Genomic DNA, 25446 nt, shown 5'->3' with positions numbered 1-25446 from the left:
ACCTCCAGCTACAAGTCCTCTGGATTAGGATGAGCGAAGCAAAATATTGCTTGCACGGAGCCCACCTGGGAGATAACATTTTCTGCTCTCTAAATGGAAAGTCATGAGTTCTGCTCCAGGAAAGGATCAGAAGGCAGAGTAAAATCAGATGCCTTCGCACTTTGTCGGGGGACAGATTTTCTGTAGGCATTTCTTCTGATATTCCTAGTTGTCAAGATCTTAAAAGAACTGCACATTATTCAACAGTTTAAAAAATGTGGTCCCAAAGATTCAAGTGAGGGTGATAAGCTGTTTAAAATGGGCTGCATGTGTACCAATTCACATTTTCTCTTGTGAGATAAGAGTTGGTTGATTATCTCTTTTCTTCCAGTGTGAAACAATTAATGTGGGCTTTGAAGAGCTCTGCAGCAAGTGCAACACCTCAAGAGAGAGTAAGTATTTTTCTGCCTCCACAATAGGATGGGGTGAGGCAGGTAACTGGGAAGTTTCCAGATAGCATAGCTGTTAAAGTCAAAAGAAATTCAGCAGTTCACTTGAGTTTGTCTGTCTCTTCATTTCTAGTGGCAGCATCTCTAAGGACCCGATGCTCAAAACTCTGGCGCTAGAGGCAAGAGTGCACATCCGATATCACAGTAGTTCCCAAACCTGGTCCTGGAGGCACCCCAGCCAATCAGGTTTTCAGGAAATCTAAAATGAATATTCATGAGAGAGATTTGCATGCAGTGGAGGCAGTGCATGGAAATCTCATGAATATTCATTGTGGATATCCTGAAAACCTGATTGGCTGGGGTGCCTCCAGGACCAGGTTTGGGAACCACTGCCATAGCACAAGAACAGCACTGAAAACTAGCTTCCCAATGACCAAAGTAAATGGAATGCAAATTTTATGCATGCTAGTAAGTGAAAGTAAGGGGGAGGAACGTGATTAACATATGTGTACAAGAGCTAGGCTTACCGCAAAACCCCTGTGCACATGTGCCAGGCAAAACAGGAAGTGCAAGAGCACATTGGCACCCTGCACCTTGAAATAGTCTTCCTTCTCCCCCCCCCCCCCCCCCCCCCCCCCAACTTTTTTTTTTTTTTTTTGCTGTTTAAATCCCTCTAAGAGTCTCACACCAAAGTGCAGGAAAATAGGCACCAATGGTCGCCCTCACCCCCCGGCTTTGCTCAGACTCGCAGACATGTTTTTTTTCCTCACTGTCAGCACAAAAGGCTGCAAGTGTTTCTTTCTCCATTCAAAAGAAGCCAAAAACTGCCAATTTAACATGAAACATGCAGAAGAAATCTTCTCTTTAAAACCCAAACATTATTTTCAACCTGGCGTTAAGACCAGTGTTAGTTTATGCCCTGTCTTCTACATAATTACCTGATTTGAATCCATTTCAGTGCATTTAAATACAATTTGTTCTGATCTTCAGTGCACAAATTAGCATGTGTGCTATAGGATTTTGTATATACTGCACACATTAACATGCACACAGTTCCAGGGCTAATAGCTCCTAGCACCAGCATTAGGTTTTGAGCATCTGGGCCTCAGAATTTGTTTGGTGTTGATTTAAACTTATTGCATATCGTAGTCATACCTCTCTTCGCAAAATATCTTGTAAAATAGTAGATGAAAGACCCATGTGGTCCATTCAGTCTACCCAACAAGATAAACTAATAGCATACGGTGTGATATTGATACTACATATGCATACTTGATCTTGATTTGTCCTTGCCATTTTCAGGGCACAGACCGTAGAAGTCTGCCCAGCACTGGCCTTGTTCTCCAACTACTAGCTGAATCTTTTCAGCCATGATCAGGGCAAGAATCATAGAAGTCTGCCCAGGACTGGCTTTGCTTCTCAATTAATGGTGATGCTGTCTTATCACCGCTAAGCATGTTTGATTCCGTGCCTTTCACACAGGAGTCCTTTGTGTTGATCCCACGTGTTTTTGAATTCCGTTACAGTTTTCATCTCCATTCCAGGCATCTACCACTCTCTCCTGACCTTATTCCTGAGTCAGCCCCACTTCAATCTAAATTCATAGTTCTACCACCTTCCTGTCTCTGGAAAAGGTTTGTTTCTATATTAATACCTTTCAAACATTTGAATGTCTATATCATATCACCCGTCTCTTCTCTCCTCCAGGGTATACATCTTCAGATCAAGTCTTTCCTCATAGGTTTTGTGGTGCAAACTCCATACCATTTACGTCACTTTTCTCTGAACTGCTTCATCTTTTTATGTCCTTAGCAAGATACAGTCTCCAAAAAAGAGCACAGTACTCCAAGTGGGACCTCACCAACGACTTGTATAGGGGCATCAACACCACCTTTATTCTGCTGGTTAAACCCCTCTGTACGTACCCCAGCATACTTCTTGACCATGGCCACCGCCTTGTTTTGTCACCTTGGAATCCTCAAACACCATCAACCCAAGGTCTCTCTTTCCTCCTATCTCGTACATCATCTTTGGATTTCTGCACCCCAAGTGCATTACTCTGCACTTTTTCACACTAAATTATAACTGCCAGAGCCTTGACCATTCTCCTAATTTTGGAGGTCTTCTCTTTTGGTTTCTGCTCTCTCCAGGGTATCTACTCTATTGGCTAACTTCATGTCATTGCAAAAAGGCAAACCTTTCCTTCTAACCCTTCAGCAATGTTTCTCACAAATATATTAAACAGAATTGGCCCCAGTACCAACCCCTAAATCATGCCACTACTCATCTTCCTTTCTTCTGAGCAATTTCTGTTTTACACCATGATTGTCTCCTGTGAGTCAACCAATTTCCAATCCAGTTCACTATTTTGAATCCTAAATTCAGCCCTCTCAGCTTATTCATCAGTCTTCTGTGGGGAAATGTATTGAAGGCTTTGCTAAAATCCAAATGGATCACATCTCATGCATGTCATTTATCCAGTTCTTTGGTCCCCAGTCAAAGAAATCAATCAGATTCGTTTGGCAGGATTATCCTTTGGTAAAGCCATGTTACCTCAGACACTGCAGCTCGTGGGATTCTAGAAAGTTAACTATATTTTCCTTCAGTAACGACTCCATTATTTTTCCTACCATCGACAAGAGGCTTACTGGCCTGTAGTTTCCCACTTCTTCCCTGTCCCCGCCTTTGTGAAGAGGGACCACATCCTCTCATCTCCAATCCCGTGGAATCTCTCCTGTCTCTGAAGATCTATTAAATAAATTCTTAAAGAGGTCCTGCCAGGATTTCTCTGAATGCCCTCTGTATCCCCAGATGTATCCCATCCAGCCCCATAGCTTTGTCCACTTTCAGATTTTCAGGTTGTTTATAAACACATTCTTCCATAAGTACTGCAATATCCAATTCACTCCATTCCCAGATGTACCCTAGTCAGCCATCAATGGTTCTTCTCCAAGATTTTCTTCTGTGAATACCGAAGCACATTCGCTTTTTCCTCATCACTCTCCACATAGCTGTTCTCAGCATGTCTCAATCTTCCAATTCCGTTCCTAGTTTTTCTGTTTTCCTCTGTATATCTGAAAAGGTCTTGTCACCTCTCTTTATATCTTTAGCGTTTTTTCTTCTGCCTGTGGTTTTGCAATCTGTATTTCCCTCTTGTTTCTTTGAACTTAATCTGATAATCCTGGCCATTTAGTTATTTCCCCATTTTACCAAAATTAGCATGTCTGATATCCAGTACTTTTTTAAGTGCAAAAGCGTCTGCACTCCGCTTTTGCACTTAATATCAAACCTTATCATGCGATAGTCACTATTGCCTAGATGGGCACCCACCTGGATGTTGGAAACACTTTCTCCACTTATTTAGTAAGACTCCTGTCTTTCAAATTAATGATATTTCTCCTTACTCAGGAAGAGTGTTTATTTTTATTTTTTGAAATGAAAATATCCCTATCTTAATTTTATTTTACTCATTTTGTGTTATGTGCACCTGCATTGTGGATTGCATTATCATATGAATTATTTATACTGATATATTTTGAAATACATCCACAAGTCCTGTAAATCTGTTTAATAACACATTTTCAAGCTTGGACTGTTAAGCATGTATTTCTCATCTGTGTCTCCCTGAATGAGTTATTTCAAGATGTAGTGTGTTGTGGTGGTGTTTGGTATTATGCCTGTGTATGTTTTTTGTTCCTTGTTGTGAAAATTGGTGAGTAGATAAGTAACAGACAAAACCACAGATGAACAAGTCTTTGCACCCAACACAAACACACCAATGAACCACAGGGAATATGACAAAATCGCACACAGTAACTTGACAAGGTGCTGATAAAGATCTCTAAAACTAGGCTCAACTTGACATAAGCCATGTTTCGGCCACTAGGTTTACATCGGGAGTCAAACGCCCAATTGAAAATATCTCTAGTTATCATGCGTCAAAGCATCAACAATTGTCACATTGGGGATAAAATGCACACAGGATAGTAGTGTGCAGTGGCAATTATGAAAAGCACTCAATAATCACAAGGTTTCATATCAACAGCAGTTGGTGTGTAACCTTGTGATTATTAAGAGTGCTTTTTATAATTAGGCCAGTAAGGTCCCTTATTTCACTTTGTGGCATTGCTTCTAGTTGTTTGCATGTCAGACCTTGAATTGTTTAGGTTTACATACCTGTAATATAATTTAATTTTTCATCTGTGCTTTTTGTCTTCCCTTTTTATTTGCATGTTCCCACAGGTTTGAGTTTTATTATGCTGTACAATTTCTTTTTGTGCACAATGAAAAAGACTGAAGTTAAAATCATTTTACCTTGTATAGGTAAATGATGAACAACCTTTACATCAGATATGGTAGACCTCAGACTCAGTTTAATCATTGCTGGTACAGATGTAGAGTTTACAAAATAAATCTAAGATTTTATTTAATCTGTTCATAAATTCATTGTGAGTCCATTTTATTCCGTTGTATTTCTTCTCCAGAATTGGAGGAAACATCTGATGAGAGAACACAAAAGGCACCACAGGATCTGCCAGCCGTATCATCTTCTGTGACTCAGAAAGAAAAAGAAGTTGTGTCACCCCCTGCACCACCACCAAGATCCTTACAGGAGCCATCACACCCATCTGAGAGTCCTGCAGATCCCAAACAGGGACAAAAGGAGGAAGCAGAGAAGCAACAGTCTCCCAAGGCGCCTAGGAAGTACACAGACAAAGGGCTTCGCCGGAGGGAAGGGCAGAACCGCTCAAAGAGGGAGGCAGAGAAGAAACATCAACATGGAGAAGATATGCAGCAGGAAATCGAAAGCAGAAGTGAACAGATTGGTGAGGCAGAGCGAGAAAACCAAATGGATTCTGAGAGCAAAAGTGAGCAAAATCTACAAGGGAAAGGGGCTATGAAAAGCAAGACTGTTGTGAGAGAGTGTGAAAGTAGGTTCCTCACTACTGTACTAAATGCAATAATTTTTCTTTGGTAAAATTCTAGAAAATCATTTATAATCCTTCAGAAGTTTTGGTCTTTTGGGGAGCTTGAAAAATGTTGAAGTAATTCCAGTTTGATGATATGATGCCAAGGAAATAGAACTAATATATGATAAAAATTCCCTGTTATGCTAGAGTGAAAAGTAGGATCTAAACTTTAGTCTGCTTTCCACAAATATTGCAAACAAACTGCTTTCCAGAGTGTGTGTGAATATGTTTGATGATTTTGTGTCCTACAAGACATACCTTTCTGTATTCTATACAACATCAATTATCCCAGAAATTATGTATAGAGAGAGACAAACTAAATTGTCAAGGTTGTATAAAGTAGGAAAAGATTTTTTTAAAAAAAGGACAGACTCTTTGCTCCATTCTCCACCCATTCCCTCCCCCATCCCCCCAAAAAACCTCTATTGACTCATGAGCTCTAAAGGAGGTCATGTAGCAACATTGTAGATTATGCCAGTAGGGACCAACGTGAGCCATCTTATCTGCCCAGGTGGTTGATTAAGGTTTTAACTTATGCTCCTTTAGTTACCCCTGCATGGTCTTTTTAGAGTTGTTACCACCACTCTATATAGTTTAATACTCCCATGCCTTCAATTAGAGTTGTATGGCATGTTTATTTCATGTGAGAGAAGAGATATCAGAAGGCTAATAAACCTGCTCCTTGCAGATGCACAGTTCATGCTTGACCAATGACATCTGATAAATCATGGTTAACATTTTTACATCACAAAAGATCTTAAAACTTTTCTCATTTGTTTACTCTAAAGTTTTGTGCTTGCAGCATATCTGTTTTGCTCATTTTTTTCTTTCTTTTCCACCCGGTGGCTGGAATTCCCTCCTGTTGGAGATAATGAGGACAAAAACAGTGACAGAGTTCAAAATGGCATGGGATAAACATAGAGGATCCCTATATATAGCAAGGAGTTGTGATTAAAATAAAACAAATGGCTTTTATACTTCAAAAAAGACATAAGGGGTACAACCTGCATGAAGCAAATACATAGAGGAGGTAGCTTGTATGTTCTGCATGGAGCGGCTGGTATGGCTTTAGTCACCTTGCTGGTCAGACTAGATGGAACATACTGGTGTTTGTCTGCTGTCTCATTTTTCTGTACTGCCTTTCCTCGAAGACTATGAGGCTGTTCTCAACACTAAACAGTATCTATATATGCCACTGAATGAAAATATAGACATGATAGGCATCTCAGACAGAATATGAGTTGTTATAACAAATGGGACACTAAAACCAGGATATAAATTATATCGAAATGATAAGGGATATCATATTGGTGAAGGGGTGGGCACTGTATGTTAAGAATGACATAGAATCAGACAGGAATGAAAGTCTAACAGGAAACAAAATCCTTATAGTAACATAGGGCCTCTTTTTTTTCAAGCCGCACTAGCTGTTCCCGCATGGCAGTGCCGACGAAGCCCATTCAAAGTGAATGGGCTTTGTTGGCATTGTCACACTGGAGACCACTAGCACGGCTTGGTAAGATGCCTATAGTAAATGATGACCTACATGGTCCATCCAGTCTGCTCAACCATTACATTCATTATCAAGGCAATATTGAACCAACAATCCAGTAGTAGTATCGCAATGTTTACTTGCTTAGTTCCACTATACAATGTCTTCCCCTTCTCCTCTGAGATATGGACAGCAAATCCATGTTTGACTGTGAAGATAATAGCATTCTCCTTTCTTGGATGAGGAAACACAATGAAGTTATAAGAAAAAAAAAAACATCAACACTGTGTTTCAAGTATTCTAAGCTTTCCTCCTTTTTATTTGTTACCTCAATAATTGATTGGGTAGCTATCTCATTGGGACATGCTATGGAGATGAAGTTTTTAGATAACATAAATGGGAGGCAGCTAATCCTAGCTCTGAAAAGAAAAGAAACTACTATAAATCTAGTCCTCATTGCAACATAATTCCTGCGAAGGGCATTGATAGTGGAGCCACTTGGCAGTTATGATGCATTCAAATTTTTCATCACAAAGGAGAACACTAAAGAAAGATTTTGCAGGTGCATTTAACTTTAAAATGTAGAATATGGTAAAATTAGGAAATTAGAAATTAAAAGGAAAGGTTGCAAAGGTAAAAGTTTGCAATATGCTATGAACATTGTTTAAAATTTCTTTTCCTGAAGCCAAATGAATTCCATGCTTTAGAAAAGGTTGAGAGATACTTCTGGCATGGGTAAATGGTGAAGTAAAAGAGGCTATTAATGCCAAATACTATTTTCAAAAAAATGGAATATTTTTCTGAAAAAATAAGACATAAAGGTCTAATAGAGCAGGCTAAAGTAATATTTAAAAAGAAGCTTGCCATAGAGGCAACAACTCAAAACTTTTTCAAATATCTTTCAAAAACCTGTGAGTGAGTTGGTTGGACCACTAGATGTCCAATGATAAAAGGGGGTTCTTAGGAAGAACAAAGGCATAGCAAAAAAGAAAACAAACAAAAAAAAACAACTATTTTTTTTAGGAGACTGTTGAGAGTGATGCCTCATAAACTGAATCACATGACAATGGCCATGGAAGATGATAAAGAGGAACAAATCATCAGGATTGGATAGAATACACACCAGAGAGTACCGAAAGGACTAAAAAATGAAATTGCAGACCTATTAATAGTAGTATGTAATCTGTCATTAAAATCAGGTACTTACAGCATTGGGCAGAGCATTCTTCATGGAATTATTTCCAAACCCCTCTGTGTGTTTGTGCATGTATCTTTCTCTGTTTTGTATTGGGGTGGGGGAGTATCTCTTATTGGGAGAATAGAGAAGAAGGAAGAGGCAGTTTGAAAAGAGCAAGTCTCTTAACTGCCGTGTTTCAGTATATCAAAGCTTCTGGAACTGCTTCTCCTCTTTAGGCCAGTTTTGGCAGGAGTTTATTTCTCCAAAACACTTGGTCCAGTTTGGTTCATTTTCAGACTTGATAAGCCTTTTTCACTGTTTTCCACAATGCCAAATTTTGTCTTATTTGGTTAAATTTTGATAGAGAGTTGTTTTTACTCCAGACAGACATTCTTGACCTTTTATGTATAATTTTCCAACGTCTGTTAGTTTGGAAAAAAAAAAAAAAAAAAGTGATGGGACAGGAGTCAATGTCTTATTTGTGAATTGTGAACTGGTAGATAGGAAGTAGAGAGTAGGACTGAATGGTCAGTTTTTTCAGTGGAGAAAGGTAAAGTAGCGTATATGTAAACCACTTGGTTAAAATTACATTTTATATGTCCAAGATAACCAAAACTTGCAACTTTCAAAAAAACCTTTCCAGCTCACGGCACTATTAATATGATGAAGGACACCACCAGGACGTCATGACGTAACCCTCTCTACCTGTCACAGAAAGGCTTTCCATTCCACCGCTGCGTTCAACTCTTTAGGTGTCACAGTCTGCAGGGAAAAAGCTCCATCTCTGCTCGTGCTACCAAAGCACAAGTCTCACATCTCCTCTGTGCTCCATGACCCTCAACAGGGGTGACATGATACAGACGGTCAGATATTTGAAAGGTATTAATCCGCAAACAAACCTTTTCTGGAAACGGGAAGGTGGTAGAACTTAGAGGACATGAACTGAGGTTGAAGGAGGGCAGACTCAGGAGTAATGTCAGGAAGTATTTTTTCATGGAAAGGGTGGTAGATACGTTGAATGCCTTCCCACGGGAGATGGTGGAGATGAAAACATTAATGGAATTCAAACGTGTGGGATAAACACAAAGGAATCCTATTCTGAAGGAATGGATCTACAGAATCTTAGTGGAGATTGGGTGGGAACGCCGGTAATTGGGAAGCAAAACCAGTGGTGGGCAGACTTCTTCGGTGTTCGCCCTCATCGTGACTGAATAGATATAGATTGTCTGGAGTGTAAATTTTAAGGGGCTTCTACTTTAGCTTCAGAACTTTTAGTACAAGAAGAGTTCTGGGCAGACTTCTACAGTCTGTGTCCTGAGAAAGGCAAGGACAAATCAAACTCAGGTGTACATATAAAGTATCGCATACCATGTAAATTGAGTTTATCTTGTTGGACAGACTGGATGGACTGTTCAGGTCTTTATCTGCCATCCTTTAGTATGTAAGATGTAAGAGATTTGTTTGTACAGGAAATGTGTTTCAAGACCGATGAAGCAGAGGAGCTGAAAGAAATCACTGTGATCCTGGAAGGCCTACTTAGCCAAATCGACAAACTTAAAGAATAAAAATCACCTGGACCGGATTGCATATATTCAAGGGTACTGAAAGAACTCAAGCATGAAATTGCTGATCTGCTGTTATTTATATATAACCTGTCATTTAATATCGTTCGTAGTACCTGAAGTTTGGAGGGTGACCAATGTGGTACTGAGTTTTAAAAAGTGATCCGGGAAATTACAGACCGGTAAACCTGACGTCAGTGCCGGGCAAAATAGTGGAAACTATTATAAAGAATAAAATTAAGGAACACAGGAAAACATGGTTTAATTGGACAGTGTCAGCATGGGTTCAGCCAAGAGGTCTTGCCTCACCAATTTGCTTAATTTCTTTGAAGGCATGAATAAACGTGTGGATAAAGGTGAGCCGTTTGATGTAGTGTATCTAGATTTTCAGAAGGCTTTTGATGAAGTTCTTCATGAGAGACTCCTGTGAAAATTAAAGAGTCAGGGGATAGGAGGCAAGGTTCTGGTGTGGATTAGGAATTGGTTATTGGACAGAAAATAAATGGTAGGGTTAAATGGTCATTTCACTCAATGGAGGAGGATGAACAGTGTAGTGCCCCAGGGATCTGTATTGGGACCGGTGCTGTTTAACATGTTTATAAATGATCTGGAAATCGGAACAACGTGTGAGGTGATTAAATTTGTAGATGACAAAACTATTCAAGTTTGTTAAAGCACATGTGGACTGTGAAGTATTGCAGGAAGACCTTAGAAAATTGGAAGACTGGGCATCCAAATGGCGTATGAAATTTAATGTGGACAAATGAAAGGTTTTGCACATTAGAAATAATAATATGAATTCATAGTTAACCTGCTGCTAGTGTTCTCCTTGGGGGTCAGCACTCAAGAAAAAATCTAGGTTTCGTATACAATACGCTGAAATCTTCTGCTCAGTGTGTGGCGGTGGCCAAAAAAAGCAATCAGAATGCTAAGAATTATTAGGAAAGGGGTGGTTAATAAGGCCAAAAATACTGAAATGCCTCTATCACTCCATGGTGCAACTGCACCTTGAGTATTGTATTCAGTTCTGGTCACCGTATCTCAAAAAAGTTGTGGTGGAATTAGAAAAGGTTCAAAGAAGAGCGACCAAAATGATAAAGGAGATGGAACGTCTTGTATGAGGAAAGGCTAAAAAGGTTAGGGCTTTTCAGCTTGGAAACATGATTGAGGTCTACAAAATTCTGAGTGGTGTAGAACGAGTAGAAGTAAATCGATTTTTTTACTTATTCCAAAACTACTAAGACTAGAGGACACTCAAAGAAGTTACATGGAAATACTTTTAAAACAAATAGGAGGAAATATTATTTCACTCAACGAATAGTTAAGCTCTGGAGGTCTTTACTGGAGTATGTGGTAACAGCGGTTGGCGTATCTAGGTTTAAAAAAGGTTTGGATCAGTACCTGGTCCACAGTCTTCTATTGAGACAGACATGGGGAAGCATCTTCTTGCCCTGGAATTTGTAGCATGGAATGTTGCTACGATTTAGGTTTCTGCCATGTACTTGTAACCTAGCTTGCCCACTATTGGAAACAGGCTACTGGGCTAGATGGACCATAGGTCTGACCCATTATGGTCCTACAAAAGCTTTCAAGGTCTAAATTAATCATTTTCCACAGAAAGGTTTTTGAAAGAGTTTCAGAGGGTAGGTGATTGAGTTGTTTCTTTCATATCCATGTTTATTTTTTTTATATATTCCGAGCCCTCTTCAGCATAAGGGATGGGGATGGGACTTGATATACCACCTTTATGTAGTTATATGAAAGTGGTTTACATATATACAGGTACTTATTTTGTACCTGGGGCAGTGGAGGGTTAGGTGACTTGCCCAGTTACAACAAGGAGCTGTAGTGGAAATTAGATCCAGTTCACCAGGATCAATGCACACTGCATTAACCACTAGGCTACTCCTCCACGCCAATAAACCAATAAGCATGATCTGTAATGATCCAGAGGGGCATAAACACAAATTGCAATAGTAAGAGCAGGTAAAGGGCAACAGTTAGTAGAAATGAGAGGGGGCTTGATAATATGTTCATATAGTACTTTAGAGGTCTAAAATTAGGAGACGTCTATGGGTGGAGAGTGGCAGTGTGGTTATACTGAACTTCCTGAAATGCTGAGGTGACTTAATGAGCATAATTAGAACTCTAGTACTTTAGAGGTCTAAAATTAGGAGACGTCTATGGGTGGAGAGTGGCAGTGTGGTTATACTGAACTTCCTGAAATGCTGAGGTGACTTAATGAGCATAATTAGAACTCTAGCAGCAGCAATAGGTTTGCATCAGGTTTCCAAGAAAGCCAGAACAGCCATAGACACAAATACAGGTTGGCCGGATGTTTCGAACAACAGTCTTACTGATTTTTTGGCTGTTGGAGAATATTACAAGGTTTGGTGGTATTGAATGGGAAGAAATCTGGGGATTGAGTAAATTAATTGACTCGCATAGTAACATGGTAGATAGACCTGTATGGTCCATCCAATCTGCTCAACAAGATAAACATATGGTATGATGTGATAGTTCATATGTATACCTGATCTTGATTTGTCCTTGCTCTAAATTTCTGAAGTTGTCGAAGCCCCTAACAAGCTTCACTGCAGCCCATCCAAATCTATTCAGCCACGATGAGGGCACGGATCATAGAAGTCTTGCCCTTCACTGGGTTTGTTTCCCAATTAGCAGTCTTGCTACCTAATCTCCGCTAAGCTTCTTTGGATCCATTTGTTCCAAATAGGATTCTTTTGTGTTCTTCCCAGGCATTTTTGAATTCTGTTACCGTTTGCATCTCCACCACCTCACACAGAAGGACATTCCAAGTTCCTACCACCCTCTCAGTGAAAAAATACTTCCCAACATTATTCCTGTATCTGTCCCAGTTCAACCTCAGTTCATGTCCTCTAGTTCTAACATCTTCCTGTCGCTGGAAAATGTTTGCGGATTTATATCGTTCAAATATTTGAACATCTGTATCATATTACCCTGGTTTCTCCTTTCCTCCAGGGTATACATGTTCAGGTACGTCTTGGTATGTTTGTTGCTTTTCTCTAAACCAGTTCAAGTCTATTTACCTGCTTAGCAAGATAATGCCTCCAAAACAGAACACAATACTCCAAGTGGGGCCTCACCAATGACTTGTACAGGGGCATCAACACCACCTTTCTTCTGCTAGTTATATCCCTCTTTATGTTGCCTCTTCTGTCTGCAGCTACCGCATTGTTCCATTGTTTCATCATGTTGAGATTTTCAGATACCATCACTCCCAGGTCCGTCTCCTGAGCAGAGCTTACCAATATCTCCTCTCCTATTTGGAACATCTCTTTTGTATTTCTGCACCCCAAATGCATCATTCTGCACTTCCTCGTATTAAATTTTAACTGCCAGACCCTTGATAGTTCTTCCAATGTTTGGAGATCTCATCTCATGGTTTCTACTCTCTCTAGGGTATCCACTCTATTGCTTTCTTCGTGGAGGAGTGGCCTAGTGGTTAGGGTGGTGGACTTTGGTCCTGGGGAACTGAGGAACTGAGTTCAATTCCCACTTCAGGCACAGGCAGCTCCTTGTGACTCTGGGCAAGTCACTTAACCCTCCATTGCCCCATGTATGCCTGCCATGAGTGGGAAAGCGCGGGGTACAAATGTAACAAAAAAAAAAAAAGACACTTTTCCTTCTAACCCTTCAGCAATGTCTTTCACAAATATATTAAACAGAATCGGCCCCAGCACTGACCCCTGAGTCACTCCACTACTCATTTTCCTTTGCTCCAAGTGGATTCCATTTACCCCACCACCCTCTGTCGCCTGTTGGTCAACTAGTTTCCAATCCAGTTCACCACTTTGGGTCCTAAGTTCAACTCTCTCAGCTTATTCATTAGTCTTGAAGGCTTTGCTGAAATCCAAGTTGATTACATCTATTGCATGACCTTCATCTATTACTTTGGTCACCCTGTCAAAGAAGTCAGGCAGGATTTTCATTTGGTAAAATCATGTTGCTTCGGATCTTGCAACCCGTTGGCTTCTAGAAAGTCAATTATCCTTTCCTTCAGCATCGACTCCATTATTTTTCCTACCACCGACGTGAAGCTTGCCAGCCTGTAGTTTCCCACTTCTTCCCTGTCTCCGCTTTTGTGAAGAGGGACCACATCTGCTCGTCTCCAATCCCATGGAACCACTCTCATCTCTAATGATCTATTGAATAAATCCTTAAGCGGTTCCACCTGGACTTCCCAGTACCCTGGGATGAATCTCATCCAGCACTATAGCATTCTCCACTTTCCAATTTTCAGGGTGTTTATAAACTCTTCCTTCTATGAACAACGCAATATCCATTCCATTCCCATATATTCCCTTGGCAGCAGACCACGATTCTCCAGGATTTTCTTCCGTGAACACTGAAGAGAAGTTTTTGTTTTAACACATTCACTGTATCCTCATCATTCTCCACATAGCTATTCTCAGCCTCTTAGTCTTACAAGTCCATTGCTATCTTTTCTCCTTTCCCCAATATATCTGAAAAAATATTGTCACCTCTCTTCGCATCGTTAGCCATTTTTCTTCCACCTGCACTTTCGGAAGCCATATGTTGCTCTTCGTTGAGTTTAATCTGGTAATCTTTCCATGATCCTCTCATTGTGTTCTTCTGTTTTGTTGAACAAAGTTGCTTTTTTCCCTTATTTTTTTCAGCCACTGGTTTGGAGAACCATATAGGCTTCTTGTTTCTCTTGTTTTTGTTTGCTTTCCTTTTGTAAAAATCGTTTGCCATATTTATAGCAGCTTTCAGCTTCTACCACTGTACTTCCACTTCTGCAGTGCCTACCCCTGCCATCAGCTCCTTCTTCAGGTATTCCCCTCTTTTACCAAAATCAGTGTGTCTGAAATCTAGTACTTTGAGTTTCATGCGTCCGCACTCCACTTTTGCTCCATATTATGTAATGATCACTGTTACCTAGATGTGCACCCATACAGACACTGGAAACAGTTCCTCCATTTGTTGACCCGTCCCTTGTGGGTTCCATCACCATTTATCTAAGCAAGTCACTTTGACAGGTATCCACGATCTCTCTTCTTTCCGATTTTCTGATGGGACTTTCCAGTCCCAATCAGCCAAGTTGAAATCTCCCAGCATCAGCACCTCTCCTTTCATTTCAAGCTTATGAATATCTTCTATCAGATCCTTGTCCAGCTTCTTCATTTTTGCCAGAGGTCTTGTAGATAACACCCATGTGGATAATGGTTCCATCTTCTCCTTCTATGATGATCCAAATAGCCTTTTCCTTTCCCTAGGTTCCCCGCATTTCAGCTGCTCTAATAATGTTTTTCACATACCACTCCTCCACCTCTTTGGCCCTCATTATCCTTTCTAAATAGATTATATCCTGGTATGGTTGCAATCCCATTCATGGGAATCATTGAACCATGTAATAGCAACAATATTCATGTTTTCCTCAAACATCAGTGCTTGCAAATCTTGATGCTTTTTACTTAGATCACAAGCATTTGTGCTCATTTCTTTCCATGTGCTATGTGAGTTTGGATGGTTTTCTATATTTACATGACCTTTGCCTCTGCCATTCAAAAACCATAAAAAGGCGGTATATCAAGTCCCATTTCCCTTTCCCTTTTCCATGCTTTTTCTGGGGATGACTTTGAGTTTCTTTGTTTCATTTTGTCACCCCACTCTCTTGTTTAAATGTCTAGAAACATATTTTATGAATTTGTCCTCAAGGATCCTTTTTCCTGACATAAAAAAATGTGGTCCATCATTACAGTACAGCCTTTTATTTTTCCATGTACTACCCCATTCTCCTATGTATCTAAAGCCTTCCTCTTTACACCAAGCTTTGAGCCAATTATTGAATTCCTCTTTTTTACGTGGTCTTCCCTCCTTTCCCACATGTAGGAATTACTTCAGAAAAACCTGCAGTCCAAACCAAAGGCTTGGGTCCCTCCCCAAGCTTCTTGAATGCTCTCTGTGCTCCAAACTTGCTATTGTTGGCCATGTCATTTGTTCCCAGATATATAACGTTATCAGTATTAGAATCTATTCTCACCTTTCAGATCATGTTCAGTTTTTGGTTGGTACTTCTGGTGGCTGAGGATCCTGGAAGGCATTTCGATAAGTTGGGTCCTTGTTCCTAAGTTAATGCCTATGATAATTGAGTCTCGTAACCTTAAGAATGTTCAGGTTTGCACCTATCTGTCATTGTTTTGGGGATGTCTCTTGGATTGTGTTACATTTTTTGCCTCTGGTTCCAAATCAGTGCTTCTTTTCTCAGCATCATAATGCTCCAATGCAGCAAGGAATTATATAAGGGCAAAGGTTGGGAGGATGAATGCCTCTGTGTCTCAGGTCGTAATCTACCCGAGCCTACTTTGACCCATCTATTCTTCTGTTGCTTTATTCTCTGTGGCATTGCTGATGGTTAATTGGCAGAGAATTGGGTAATTCTTGATGCTAACTTAATTGTTGCCAATTCCTTTTGGAGGTGGTTAAATTACATAAGTATTGCCATACTGGGATAGACCATCAAGCCCAGCATCCTGTTTCCAACAGTGGCCAATCCAGGTGACAAATACCTGGCAAGATCCCAAAACAGTACAAAACATTTTATGCTGCTTATCCCAGAAATAAGCAGTGGATTTTCCCCAAGTCTATTTTAATAATGGTATATGGATTTTTCCTTTAGGAAGCTGTCCAGACCTTTTTTAAGCCCAGCTAAGCTAACCGCCGTTACCACATTCTCTGGGAATGAATTCCAGAGTTTAATTACATGTTGAGTGAATAAACATTTTCTCTGATTTGTTTTAAATTTACTACTTTGTAGCTTCATTGAATGCCCCCTAGTCCTAGTATTTTTGGAAAGAGTAAACAGACGCTTCATGTCTACCCTTTCCCCTCATTAGTTTATAGACCTCTATGATATCTCCCCATAGCTGTCTTTTCTCCAAACTGAAGAGCCCTAGCCACTTTAGCCATTCCTCATTGGAAAGTCGTCCCATCCCCGTTATCACTTTCGTCGCCCTTCTCTGTACCTTTTCTAATTCCACTATACCTTTCATAGTTAGTATTTGGAGACAGATGGGGCAAGCTCTACGTTTCCAGAATAGGACTAAAGCACATGTATGCATTGAATGAAGGTCATGTTGATATGTTTCACTAGTGTGAAAGATGAAATGGTGACTTGTCTTTAGTGAAATGAGTAGGATTTACTAATGTAGGTTTTATTAAAGATACTTTGCTCTCAAGTTGCCTGTTTAGGGAGAGGAATGGGTAGGGAGGGACTATAAAATCAGGATGAAAACAGATTTAGAAACTTTTCAGAGGCCAGAACCTCTGCAAGTGAAAAGAAAAAGAGGGTTTTTTTTATGTGTTTGTTTCCTTTATGGGATAGCGGTAAAGCCAGCAGATTATCAAGGAGATATTAAGAGAAGGACACACAGATAACAGTAGATTAGAGTCTAACCAAACTTTAATCTAAATATTCAACTTTTAGCTCTCTGGCAGCACTCCAAAGCAAACTGTTCTCTTTTCAGGATTTACCAAGTCTCTACAGAGCTGCCCCGTCCTTTAAAGGCACACAGTCTATTAGTTACCAGATACAATGGAACCAAATTGATTAGATTAAAATAACTGGCAACACTGTAGTAGACTGAAGGTATAAAACACAGTTCTGATAATAAAGGCATCCTTAAAACAATTTCAACAAAAAATATTTAGACACTAGTAAAAAAAGGCCTGTTTCTGACACAAATGAAACGGGCGCTAGCAAGGTTTTCCTCGGAGTGTGTATGTTTCAGAGAGGGTGTGTGTGAGAGATGGAGTGCATGTGTCAGAGAGAGAATGAGAGAGAGACAGAGACAGCGTGTGTGTGGTGTGTGTTTGTGTGAGAGAGAGAGAGAGTGTGTGAGAGACAGTGTTTGTGTTTGAGACTGTGTGTGTGTGACAGAGAGATAGTGTGATAGACAGGGAGTGTGTCAGAGAGAGTGTATGCGAGAGACAGTGAGTGAGTGAAAGCAATGAAACGGGCGCTAGCAAGCTTTTTCTCAGAGTGTGTGTGTTTTACAGAGTGTGTGTGGGAGTGAGTGTGTGATAGAGAGAGAGTGAATGTGTGGGTGTGTGTGACTGGGGGCGAGAGTGTGCCACCCCCTCCCTCCTTCCCTCCCTCCCAGTTCTAGGGTCGTCAACCCCCTTCCTCCCTCGCATTGCCATGTTTTTGGACACCCCCCCCCCCCCCCCCCCACTTCCCTCCCTCCCAGTTCTAGGGTTTCCCACACCCCTCCCTGCCTCCTTCCCAGTTCCAGGGTCCTGAACCCACCCTGCCTTCCAGTTCCATGGTCCTCCCTCCCTCCCAGTACAGGGTTTTTGTCCCCAGTACCTGTGTTTTCCCTCCCCAACTTTGTATATGGCCGTGTTTAGTGAAAATCCATTCCCTGACTGCGATAGATGGCTTATTAGTAGCAGTGCCTTGAAAAGGGATACATTAAATGACACATTTTCGGGTGCTTCCCTGCTTGTGTGTGATCTCTTATTGAATACTTTTTCCCCAACACAGTCAGTTTGTACGGTGGGGGGAAGGGGAGTGATTTTTGCATTGCATAAGACCCTTTAATGTAAGCCAGAAAGCAGGTGTTTCCCGTATGGCTTCTGTACTCCGAATGCCCTTCCCTTCTTTTAGAAATATCCTGTTTTCTGTAGAAGTGAAAGTGAAAGTACCTAGCAAGCACATAGAAGACTTTCTGTTGTTATTCGCCACAGAGAGGGACGGGACTTCTGCTTCTGAGGAGAGACGATTAAATCCTACATACGTAATCAGTCCTCCTAATGCCAGGAAACAAAGCAGAAACACCGGAGGGCAGGCGAGGGAATTCAGTGCAGAGCAAATGATGAACATTAACAGCGCAGCCGCCCTCATGTACCTCAGTGTGCCCTTCATCCCCTGCAGACCACGCCTCCTCCTGCCCCGGACTTGGTGAGTGTCATTGCTCCGCCCTTGACGTCATCACGTTTGATGCGTGGGCAGGGCAGACACTCATTAAGGAAAATCGGTCTCAGCCACCTCACTTTTGGAACGTTGGGAAAGTGAGGCTTCATTAGAACATCGGAGGTGCGTTTTATATAGAGAGATAATGCAAGAGAGCTGTTATAAGTTATAGGTAGTAAGTCAGGATGAAGACAGATTCAGAAACTTTTCAGAGGCCAGAACCTCTGCAATTGGAAAAAAAAAAAGCGGGGGGAGGGTTTTTTTTTTTTTGAGGTGGTGGTGGAGGCCAGCGTAGTAATAGAATTTAATCAGCATACCTGAGACAGGTGCAGAGGGGGCGTTGGGAGCATGTTGAAAGTTGGGTAAAAGACATGAGGCCTATATTGCTTTAAACTTGACAATTCATATATTTCTTGATTCAAACTGGTAGAGGGCTAGAAGAAGAGTACTGGGCATATGAGTAGAACCAGTTAGTTTTAATCTGTTTTCACCTACTATGTTACTCCCTTAGATAATGTTCCTGTACTACTCAGCCACATCTACTTGCATTTTTAGGAAATGGAAGTGTTTTCAGGTTCTTTTACTGATTTGTTGCTGCTAGCATATGAATATGGCATGAGAAGTGTGCATATATTTTATAATACATACATACTTTTGGTATATTGAAGTACAAAGTCAAAGAATACTTAACTTCAGTTCTCTGATAAGTTTAATGTAGCAGTGCATCTCTTACAATTCCTTATTACGGCTAGAACATGATGTTCATGGAGCTACTTATCCTTTTATAATGTTGTGATGCTTCTGCTTTGAGTACTGAAAGGCCCTTGATGTAGTGCTAAAATTCCTGCTTAAAGGGCTGGCAGGGATTAGGAGTACTATGAGCACATCTTGGACAAAGATTCCTACTCTTGAGGCTAATGTTCACTAGGAGTGCAGTGGAGGCTCTTCCATCTTGGAATGGCAGAGGTTCTTCAGCACTCTGGAGGTTTCTACTCCTAGGAATGAGGCTACAATTGCTGTGGAAACTCTTCAGGCAAGAGTTATGGAGGGTTCTCAAATCAGTTAGGAATGCAGTTGCTGCAGAAGTTGTGCTCATAGTATCTTCAGTGGAAGTGAAATCTGAGTTAGTGGTGTCTTCTGCTGACCGATATGAAAATCTGAAGAAGTCTGTTCTCCTGGCCTCTTGTTCCAGTAGATTCTGTGAGCAGAGTCTGTCAAAAGAAAGGAGGCAGGAAACATGTGACAAAAACCTTTGATAAGACTATTCATAGAGGCTTTGAAGGAAGTTAGGTAAGCCAGGCTGCCCTTTTCAAGCTGATAGTTATGGGAACTGGGAATCTGGTGACTGCTACGATAGCCTACTATTCACCTATCTGAGGTAGGTGAAGCCAAGGATGAGAAAGTTATAATGTTTTGAAAAAAAATGCATTTCTGTAAGATTCAAAAAAAGAAATGATTTGGAGTTAGCATTGTGTTCATGACAAATTGTGCTCTATTATTTTGAAGAAAACAGTAGGCTATGCAGAGTTGTTGACTTGCTTGCGCTTTTCTTCTTCCTGGAATATTACAGCCATTATGGTGAAGAATTTCTTAGTTGGTACCACACCAGAAATCATAGTGAAAACTCTGGAGCCATATGTTCACCTCTCCACATCTAGGGTTCGCATCATAAAGAACAAAGCCATGCGTTTTGGCACCACTTATGGCTTCATCGAAATGGACTCGCATGAGGTGAGTTACCATAACTCTTAATAATCTTTTTCAATAAGGCACAACATAAAGAGGGCAAAGCAAGGCATTTGCTTTATGTGTTAATGTTTGCAGATTGGAGTGATCACTTGGCTTTAACGCTAAAATCCAAGAATAGATTATGAACTATGAACCCTGGGTTGATTTTGAGCATCAGGTTGGAGCTGCACAAATGTATTTAGTTTTTATTGACTCCATTGTGTGCGCCAGCGATATCCAAATTCTTACCTTATAGATCCCACAGATTCACAATACACATTTACTTAATTAAAAACTTACCATTATTGCTAAATAGTTTTCTTCCCACCAGATGATACCGAATCTTGCAAAATCCAAATTGATTATTATTATGGCTTAACTGAGCCCATTATCCCAATTGAAGAGCATTTTATGCAAAATTCACTCAGTCCAAGCACTGCTAATTATTTTTTTCAAAACTACTTCTGATGATCTGAGTGAGTTTTGGAAAAAAGTATTCAACACAAAGTCATAAAAATACTATAGATGAGTGAGTTTTGGCACAGGGAATAAACAACAGTAAATGAACCTCGCCTTGATGAACAAAATTAATCGCGTAACTCAAAACCGAGAAAAAAAAATGTACTGAGTGAGTTTTGGAAACATGCTCTTCATATTAGAGGCTTTGAAATCGATATACCACTTGTGTCAACACTAAGGGCCCCTTTTACCAAGGTGTGCTAGAGGATGTAGCGCACGCTAAGACTCCCATTATATTCCTATGGGCATCTTAATGTTTAGCGCACACTTTTATCATGTGCTAAATTTGCTAGCACACCTTAGTAAAAGGGGCTCTAAAAATTTTAGGTGTTACATTAGACAATTCTCTTACTTTTCATACACAAGTATTTATAGTAATCTAACATTGTTTTTACAAACTAAAACTAATATATGTCCTTTATTCCACCAAAGTGCACTTTGAATTTTGGTACTTGCTCTGGTCATCAACACTTTAGATTACTGTAATGCTTTATATCAAGGACTTAAGTTCTCAGATATTTAGCATCTTCAAAACATTCAGGCTACCACATTTATGCTCATCACTGGGGGCTAAGAAATTTGACACTGGTTACTGCTATTGCATTGTATTATATCTCCAACTATACAAAAAAAGTTTGAACGTATAGTGGATCATCCACCCAATACCACCAATTTCAATAATGAAATTAGCCCTATTAATCTTAACAAAAGGAACCTCAAAACTCCCGGTAGAGATAAATACCAGAAGTAGTAAGAATATCCACTACCTCAAATGGGAGCAAGATCATATGAAATAATGAAAAAAGGAAAAAAGAATCAGCTGCAAAACTCGTTCTCCAAGAGAAAATCAGGTGATTCAAAAAAACCTTTTTTCAGAATAAAGGACAGGTGGATGATTACACTACAGTACCAAAAAACAGTGAATCCTAAAGTCACTAAACTAAATGAAAAACAAGAGGATACACCTCCAAATCGCAAACTGCCCTAAAAAACTACAGAATATAAAAAACAGTCTCCACAAAAAAAGCTTAACTGAAGTTGTCCTTAGTGCTTTTTCCAGGACTGTCCTTGAAGCTGTCTTCATAAATATCCATAGAACTTTGTCTGGGGCTGCCAGAGGTGGTCAAGATGGGTGGTACAGAATCAATTGGGATAAATAGATGGGTTGCTAAACTCAAGGCAAGTTCCTCTGACACAATCAGAGGAACTAGATAAAGATCCGGTTGCAGATATGCAAAAGTTGGGAAAGAAGGGGGGGGGGGGGGGGGCTGCTGTTGCTGGGAGATTTCAACCTCCTAGATGCGGATTGGAAAGTTTCATCTGTGGAATCAGTATGAAGTACAGAGATCGTGGATGCCTTTCAAAGTGTTCTGCTCAGTCAAATGGTGATGGAACCCACGAGGGAAGGAGCGACACTTCTTCCAGGAACTTATCCAACTCTTTTTTTTTTTTTTTTTGTAAACCCAGATAACGCTAACTGCTGTTACCACATCCTCCAGGAACAAGTTCCAGAGCTTAACTATTCTTTGAGTGAACAGATATTTCCTCCTATTTGTTTTAAAAATATTTCCATTCAATTTCATTGAGTGTCCCCTGGTCTTTGTACTTTTTTAATGATTGAAAAATTGATTCACCTCCAGCCGCTCCATACTACTCAAGATGTTGTAGACTTCAAATCATATCCCCCCTCAACCATCTCTTTTCAAGCTGAACAGCCCTAACCTCTTTAGCCTTTCCTCATATAGGAGCAGTTCCATCTCCTATATAATTTGGTTCGCTGTTCTTTGAACCTTTTCTAAATTCTGCTATATCTTTTTGAGATACGGCGAACACAATACTCAAGGTGAGGTCGCACCATGAAGCAATACAGAGGCATTATAATATTTTTGGACTTATTTTGCATCCTGTTTGCTTTTTTGGCCACCAGGGCCGGTCTTAGCAAGTGCGGGGCCCTATGCAGACCAATCTGATGGGGCCCCACCCCTCCATCTGCGCTCCAGAGCGGCCACCCCTCCCTCCGAGCTCCCGGGCCATCCCCAGGGCTCCCCAGATCCCCCCTCCCACCCAGCTTCAAGGCCTCCCTCCCCACCCAGCTCCAAGGCTGGTCTCTCTCTCTCCCTCCCACCCACCCACCCACCAGCTCCAAGGCCCCCTCCCTCCTCACTCCAAGGCCTGTCTCTCTCTTCCTCCCACCCACCAGCTCCAAGGCCCCCCTCCCACCCACCCACCAGCCTTCATTTCCCTTGCTCAGCTCTGGTCCCGCCCTCAAAATGAGGGCGGGACCAGAGCTGAACGAGGGAAAGGAAGACTCCCGAAGCACCGCCCAGCAGCTCGCACGCTTTTCACTGCTGCTGCTACCTGTCGGCCGCTCCGATATTGACGACGAGGTAACTTAAAATTCAGAGGGCGGGGGGACTGGAGCTTGGGCGTCGGGGCGGGGCCCCTTGAGCGCGAGGCCCTATGCGGTCGCCTCGCACTAAGACCAGCCCTGTTGGCCACCCCCACACACGGGGCAGAAGATTTCTATTGTCTACTTACAGCTGTGTGTAAAAGAAAAAACAGAACTTTAAGTTTACCTTGTGAGCTGTGAGCTACGCTGGGCATTTTCAGACTTGGTTTGATTGTAAACTGAGATTACCTTTGTCTTAAAATATTCCTGATAAACTGTTGACTCTATTATATCTCATTTAAAACAAAAACAAAAAAAACTCTTTTCACTTGCTGAGGGTCTGCCCTCTAAAAATTTCTAATCTGTCTTCATCCTATTGCCTATAACATACAATTGTTGTATTGTGATTTCATATTTTATTCTGGTATTTTCCTAATTGAACTGTGTGTTGAACTTCTGTGCCAGTGATTTCATATTTTTATGCTACAATTGTCTTAAAGGTGCTCTCTAGAACTGTGTTTTGAACCTGTGCCAAGTGGCTTAATCTAATCAACTTGGTTACACAGAATTTGGTGACTCTGGTGTCTGTCTTAAAGGTATGTTTGTTAGAATTGGGTTTTGAATCTTCAGTGCCAGAGACTTAATTCAATCAATTTGGTTACATAGCATCTGGTGACTCATAGCTCTGGAGGAGGGGTAATTTGTATACAGCTGTGTGATAAAAGAAAAAAAAACAGAACTTATGTTTACCTTGTGAGCTATGCTGGGCATTTTCAGGCTTGGTTTGATTGTAAACTGAGGGTACCTGTGTCCTAGTCCCACCCACCCACTCCTAGGTGACTCCCACCCTTCCCTAGGTGAACTCCCTTTATATAGGGCTATCAAGGGACAAGTATCTTCATTACACCATAATTGGTCAATCCTACTCCTTGTTATCCCCTATCATAGTTCACCTTTGTTACACTTGTGAATCAAATCAATATTACCTTCATTCAATGCAATACATGTTCTGCTTTAATCCTATGGCAAACTATATGGAGCCTTAGAGCTTGTCCTATCTGTCTCCAAATATCAGCTTTGAAAGATGAGATCAACAAACTCAAGAAAGAATTAGCTACAACTAAAAAAGCAACCAAGATTACTCAATTTCCAACCAATTTACCACCACCACTGCCACAGAGAGTGAAACTACAGAGGAATAGATGGGTCACAGTATGCTCTGGTAGACTAAGGTCTGTGACACAGAAGCACTCACCTTACCAGCCTTTACCACTGTCAAATTCTTTTGCTGTGCTGCATCATTTTGATGCTGAAAAAAGAAGGACTGTGGTGGAACCAGAGGCAATGAAAGTAGCATAACCCAAGAAACATCCCCCAGACAATGACAGATTGGTGAAAAGCAGAAAACTCTTACTGCTCAGATCAGAGGCCTTAACTTAGAAACACAGTTACAGGGTTCCAACCTAGTGAAATGCCTTCCACTGAAAGTGATCCGAGAAGATATCAAGGCTTCAAATACTGATGATGTAATTCACCTGAGGACAAATGACCTGGCCAACAATAGCAAGTTCACAGCACAGAGAGCATTCCAGAATCTTGGGGAGGGACTGAAATCTTTGGTTTGAACTGTGGCTTTTTCTGAAGTAATTCCTGCATGGGGGAGGGAGAGGAAAGACTAAGCAAAACAGTGGAATTCAATATGTGGTTTGAGTCTTGGTGTAAAGAAGAAGGGTTTAGATACATAGGAGCAGGGGGTAATACGTGGAGAAATAATGAGCTCTACTGTAATAATGGGCTGCATCTTTCTGTGACTAGAAAAAGGATCCTTGGGGAGAAATTCAGACAGTATGTTTCTTAGACATTAAACTAGAAGGCGGGGGTGACAAAAGAAAACAAGGGAATTCAGCAAGTCACCCCCAGAATAAACATGATGGCAGAGGGGAAAGGTCATCTAAATATAGAAAACCACCTAAACTCACTATGCAAATGGAAAGCAATGAGCACAAATGCTCATAGTCTAGGTGAAAAGGTTCAAGACTGCAAGGCCCTGATGTTTGAAGAAAACTTGGATATTGTTCTATTTCAGAGACGTGGGTTCAGTGATTCCCATGAATGGATGTGAACTATACTGGGCTATAATCTTTTTAGGAAGGATAGAGAGGGCCGAAGGGGTGGAGGAGTGGCGCTGTATGTGAGAGACAATA

General features: G+C 40.9%; 1 protein-coding gene across 1 annotated transcript in view; it reads left to right on the top strand.

Moving 5' to 3' along the window:
* The window catches only part of RBM6 (RNA binding motif protein 6), a 631054-nt gene that overhangs the window by 390111 nt on the left and 215497 nt on the right, over window positions 1-25446 (top strand). Inside the window, 3 exon segments of the mRNA XM_030205417.1 lie at window positions 371-431; window positions 4913-5359; window positions 20177-20337. Of these exon segments, the coding sequence (XP_030061277.1) occupies window positions 371-431; window positions 4913-5359; window positions 20177-20337 (669 nt within the window).

The sequence above is a fragment of the Microcaecilia unicolor genome, chromosome 6 (assembly GCF_901765095.1).
Source record: "Microcaecilia unicolor chromosome 6, aMicUni1.1, whole genome shotgun sequence".
In the NCBI taxonomy this organism is placed as follows: domain Eukaryota; kingdom Metazoa; phylum Chordata; class Amphibia; order Gymnophiona; family Siphonopidae; genus Microcaecilia; species Microcaecilia unicolor.
This window is presented reverse-complemented; position numbering and strand designations above follow the sequence as displayed.